The sequence below is a fragment of the Doryrhamphus excisus genome, chromosome 5, assembly GCF_030265055.1.
Source record: "Doryrhamphus excisus isolate RoL2022-K1 chromosome 5, RoL_Dexc_1.0, whole genome shotgun sequence".
Lineage (NCBI taxonomy): Eukaryota > Metazoa > Chordata > Actinopteri > Syngnathiformes > Syngnathidae > Doryrhamphus > Doryrhamphus excisus.
In genome coordinates, this window is record NC_080470.1 from 10,558,283 (window position 1) to 10,564,282 (window position 6,000).

At 41.4% G+C, this 6,000-nt stretch overlaps 1 protein-coding gene across 4 annotated transcripts in view; it reads right to left on the bottom strand.

Annotated features, from left to right (window-relative positions):
• tcf3b (transcription factor 3b) overlaps positions 1–4,690 on the bottom strand; it is a 32,321-nt gene extending 27,631 nt beyond the window's left edge. Inside the window, exons 1-2 of one of the 4 annotated variants that reach the window (XM_058074084.1) lie at positions 4,061–4,690; positions 291–387 (exon numbers count right to left, since the gene is read on the bottom strand). In XM_058074084.1, the coding sequence (XP_057930067.1) occupies positions 291–365 (75 nt within the window). In that variant the 5' untranslated portion in view covers positions 366–387; positions 4,061–4,690. The remainder of the gene's footprint in view (positions 1–290; positions 388–4,060) is intronic. The other 3 variants (XM_058074085.1, XM_058074083.1, XM_058074086.1) reach the window with 3 other exon arrangements.
• Positions 4,691–6,000: the final 1,310 nt, after the last annotated feature.

Here is a 6,000-nt window from a genome sequence, read left to right on the forward strand (position 1 = left end):
GAAAGTCCAAATTGTAGATTGTGTCTCAGGAAAACATCTCTTTAGAGAAACTCATCTACAGCAGACAAAGGCTAATGCTTCGTTTCCTCAAAAACTCTTGGGACACCTTTGGTGATATTTGTTTGCTATGCTAGCAACCTGGAGGAATCTCCATACTCCTGAAGAAAAAAAGATATATATAAAAAAAAGAAACTTCATTCAATCGCAGAGACCTCCATCTCCCTTCTGTGTCACCCCTCTCTTCCCAAATGCCACCCCTTATAGGAAAGACTGCACTCCCGCTCTCTTACCGCGCTGAAATCCAGGAGGTCGCTGAGTTCCTTGTCAGTTCCCACTGCAGCCATTCTTTGCTGCTGCTCGTTCATAACCTTCAGTCTCTAACAAACCCTACGAGAGAGATTTGCACATACAGGACTTTAATAATAATAGTAATAGTGATAATGGCACTCACAAGCACATGTGACATAGCTTAGCATAGTAAAACAAAACACATTGAGAATGTCAATGCATGATGCTTTCCTTACGAAAACAGATCAACTACCCCTAACTTATAACGTATTACACACCCACATGATACCAAAGCTGTTTATCTTGTATAACAAACAACTTTTATTATTGCCAACCTAGGCACTCCTAATTTAAAACAAGGTGTTGCTATGTATTTTAAAAGTATTGTTTTTTAGTATTATTTACATTTTTCTCTGGACTCATGATGTACTACCATGAAAAACAAGAATATGCTGCTTTTCCCCCACCAAACAACTACAGTTTAACCACAAGAAGTTGAATACCCCTAAAGTCATACTGGTTGGAAAACAAATTTTGTGATGCAAGCACCGAACTGCACCAGTGATGGCAGAGGATAAATACAACCACCACAGAACCTGAAATGCCATACAACTTTAGCCTAGCAACACAAGTGGTACATGTGCCGCCTGTCCTGGCTGCTCAGCACAATGTTGCTACAACAACAATAAGCTGTCAAAGCGTGTGTCCTGGTAGTTAAGTAGTGCAATGCAAAGCTGGCCATTCTGTACACAAGGAATGGGGGGTATAAACGGTATACGATAGCAACCATGTAAATTTGTCCTACGACAGACTGGAATTCTATTGCAATAATGCAACATGGACAGCGATCGGCTGCAACACATCAATGTAACATAGCTTGTATGTGTGGAGTCACTCCTCAAAGTTACTAATCCATGGCACCAAATAAATGACAATTCCTGCAAAAGTCACTATCAATAAAAGAGGACAAGTAATAGCTAAGCTAATTTCCAAGCTATCTTAAATGTAGAGTGGCGAAAACAGAAAAATAAAGCCTTTAGTACAGATTAGCCAATGCCTAGCTGAAATCACATTGAGCAAAAACGTCCAAAAATGACAATACGATACTGCCAAGGTCAACAGCCAAATAAAGACACTTTGGAATCTGTCAACTGTTTTGATATGCTTCTACTACAATATATTTCGTGTAGGGGTGTCACAAGATGGGACAAATGAGATTAAGTCTATGAGAACAAGACAAGATTTTAACATTACTTTTAAGAAAAGTAAAAAGGGAAAATGTAAAAGAATATATTGCAACTACTAATGTAATTTCTACTACGTTACACTCTTTTGCACTCTGTGTGTAAGTCCCGCTTTCAATCACCAAAACAGACTAAGTCCATGCCGTTGTTAATGGGACAAATGTGCCAAGGTGCTGAAACCAATGCACAATGCAGAGTGAATCCTCTTCCTGTCTCTGCCTCTACATGCACATGGTAGTATATAGAGGCCAGCAAAATGATCAAGTTTTTTCATTTATTGTGCAATTCATTTCGTCTTAGCCTTGGTGTCCAGGAGACATTAGTTATAAATGGTAAATCTAGTCAGATCTTATGGCATGTTGTGACACCCCTAATTTCATGATACACTGTATAGCAATCATCACAATATGTAATATATATGGCAACATATCTTTTTAGGCCACATCACTCATGCCTACTATACACATGTCCTGTGTTGAGAATACTCAGTACAAGTAAAGTAAAGCTGCAGAAAGAAAGAAAAGTCATCTTGCATCTCTTATAAGTTTACTTATTTTTCCATGCATCTATGATCGCTATATGGTTAAGGCATTGTCTGTGCAGTTAAAGGCTGTGTGATGGCCTACAGTATATTACTGAAATATGAACAAATCCGGGGTTAATTTTAGTCTTATTCCAAATAATGTAATTATTCTGTTTTGTCACCATACAGTGCTGATGAAGACGCTGCCTTTTGTAAGGAATTTCAACAACAGTCCCTGCTTCTTTTTCTTCTCTATTTCCACAACTCCAGCAAACCGCACAGCCGTACGTCGATCAAAAAGCACAAGAAAGGCAACATAGTACATTTACAATTACAGACATAATTGGGACCATTGTTAGCCCAAGAAAATAGAGGCCAAAGGCAGAGAGAGCTAATGACTGTATGCAAACACACCATTACCAAATTACCATATGTCAACGCGGAAAAGAAGCTTGTCAAATGACACTTTGCTGGATTTTTTTTTTGCATTACGACTCTGAGGCTCTGTGAGTGTGTGAGGCCAGCAGGAAGGGGGTGGGGGGCAACACAGCGGTAATATAGAGGCACTCGGACACCAACAGGTGGTGTGGTTTTACAGCCCCTTTTGTAATGTAGCACTAGCACAAAGTGATGGTATGAAAACAACAACAAAAAAGGATGATTTGGCTAATGGGGTAAAATCTGCAAGGACATTTTTAGACATGCACACACACACACACACACACAAAACTATATTATATATGACCAAAACAAGTGGAACTCAGGCGGAACTCATTTAACCTTGAGATGAGGGGGAAGGAAATTACCACACACAAATTGATCCACGTGTAAAAAGGCTTAAGAGCATTGCCATGTCATTACCTGTTCCAAACTTTAGTTAAGCCAATGTGCAAAAGACTCTTCTCAAATGTTACTAAAGCACTGAGCACACTGAAAGATGAAGAGGGGCGGGGGGCTTTAACAAAATGGCATCTTGGGCCTACGAATGGATCAATATTTGAAGCAAGCAGACTGGTGGAGGGGGTCTTCGTCACCCCCCACCCACACACAAGGCAAAGAAGCCAGGTCACAAAGACACAGTCAACACAAGTACAACTTGGATGGTTCTTAAAACATAAATAATGGGCCTATTTAATGCTAAACTGTTATAACATGGAAACTCGCCACATGTATACATTAAGTACACAAGCAAAACAGTCAAACATCTTGTAAACACTGGGGCCTCAAATGCAAATTAAGCTCACTTTGAATAAGATTTATTTTCAAACAAGTGACAACAAGCATCCAAGAAGTCAAGCTGACAAGTCACCCAAGTAAGTCATAATAGTTGACACAAATAAATAGTCTGCATCTCCCTGCTCCTTTTCAAACGTTGTTTAATTACATATGTAATGTACTAAATGTATAATGTAGCATGTTCGAAACAAACTACTAGCGTTCACATGTTTGCAGAAGAACTAGAAAGCAAGAGGGGAGGAAAAAAGATGGCGACCCATGCAAACTTTACAATATTGGGGTTCAACTCGCATTATGGTGGGGGAGTTAGGAAGACTGTGGGGGTGGGAGCTACAGAGAGGAATTTCCTGCCAAATGTGCAATAAAATTAAGTCTCGCTGGAGGAAGGAGTGTTAAAAAGGCAAAAAAAGGGGGGAGCTTGTGGAAAGTTTGTCTTACAAAAAGGGGGGATGAATACTAGTAGGCCCAACAACATAAAGTTCAGCTCAACAAACTCGCTAACATTGCGTTGTATTTCTCAAAATGCTAACTAGCAAAGACACACGGTGGAACAGCACATGAAGGTTGTATAGATGTGAAATAGGTCATTTGTATAACAAGAATGTGTGGAAGCAACGAAGTAGCACAAGCTGAAGCTTGCTTAAAGTCCAAGCAGACAAAAACTAACAACCCCTCCTCACTTTACAGCTCGCATTCCCCCCCAAAACTTTTCGAAAACGGGTGTCAATGAAACCTGTTGAATTTCTTTATGGCGAATGTGAGTATTTACCTCTCCTCTGCGAGTGTGTGGTTATCCGACAGCGGTGAAGAAAACGCGGCGAAGGGGGGTAAAAACACATAAAAGTTTAGAAGAATTTCAGCGCATGAGGAGACGCATTGGAGCGCCGTGGACGTCTTTTCCCCCCACTCTCTTTGTCCCGGGAAGCTCGCTTTCTTCAACTACCCGCGTCCACCACTGTTTGCTCCAGTGTGTCGAGTCCGTGTGCAAACAAATCTATCCTAGTCGGTAATCTCGCAGCGTCTTCCTCTCCTGTTTTTTGTTGTTACAAGTGAGGAGATGATTTCATTCTTCTCGTAGACATCTTCACCTCCTCCGTCCACATTGTCAGACGCAACAACGTATCCCTCCGCGCGCAAGAGTGAGTAAGGGCCTCAAACGCTAGCGGTGTCCGATTTCAAACGCCTTTGAGGGACTTGCCTCGTTTAACCGCGATGGGTCGCAATCGTTGACGTCGTCTGAAGAAAAGCGACGACTATTTAAAAAATGAGCTCTATGGCCAAGGTGGCGCTGGAAGGAATCGTCAAAAAACGCGAGAGTACTACATGCACTAGGTCGCGCTGCGGAAGGCTATGGTAAGAAAGTTACCTGCGATTACACAGCAGCGGCTTCGACTAGATGGCACGATAAATGCAAGGGGGTTCAGCCAATGAAAAAGGGGCTTTTGTTGATTGACAGAGATCTCGACTAGTCGATTGTTGAAAACACGGCTTTTTGTGTATGACCCGCCTTCTGCCTGACGCTGACTTTCCCTGTGTGGAGGCTGGCGGAAGGGGCTGCAACGCGCCCGCTGACATCATTTTAATATATTGGTTCACGTCCTCACTCGCTTCTTCCTTTTAACCAAGTCACAGCAAATTACCGTGTGTTGTTGTTACTTTAAATATAGTGTTTTATAACAATGTGATGTTATATATCCCTTATATGTGTATTGGTTAATTATAACACTTCCTTTATAACACGTTACATTTCTGAACCTTCAACGGGCTTTGCTTGTGGTCATGTTGCTTAACACCAGAAATGCGCCATCTATGTTTATGTAACAAAAAAGTACTGTTATAAATTTCAACTATGGGTTTTTATTTTATTCTAAAAGCAAAACAAAAGAAAGACCGCAAACGACATGTGTCACAACTGACTTCTGTGCTCTATGCGAATGGTCTGAGAACCATAAAACCAACGCCTCCCTGCTAACTCTCTGCTTCCTAGGCTTCAAGAGGATCACATCCTGGCAATATTTTTAAGCAACATTTCCAAGAAAAAACACTTCACAACAGTGAGGCATTAACCGAAGCAAGAACACATCAGTAATTCGGTGACTCTTTTTTTTTTAAAAAAGCGTCCAGTACACCCCCCTCCCCACTGGCGTTGACCTACCTGGCTGCACAACACCCATATGCTATTGCACATGCATGAAAAGGCACAATAACCCACTTTATAGAAAGTTATTTGTAAGTGTTGGACAGCTGTTGTTTCTCGCCCGAGGGCTGAGCTTGAGGAGGGAAGTTCAGACAGTGCCTCTTTTGTTTTCCTGTCTGCAAACACAACAGTAGCCCAGTTATAGCCACATAAATACTGCACATATATTATTTTAGACCACCTCTGAGGCTGTTAGAACGCTTGGGGTGTGATGGATATGACATAATGAAGACAACAACGTATGCAAATTGTGTTTAACTGCCTTGTGTTTGTACAGCGGTTCATACGAAGGGAAGAGGGGGGGATTTGCTGTCAAGAGGACATATAGGTAAATAATCCATTGGGTGTCCCCTGAGTGAAGGCACAGCACATTAATTAGCCTCATGGACAGACTTAGGAATGTAATGGGGTTACCGCTCGAAACAAACACACATATGGGTCATAAATACCTTCACAAACATGCCGTGCACACAAAGACAGGCGCTCACATGCAAATGCATCAGAAAATAAGC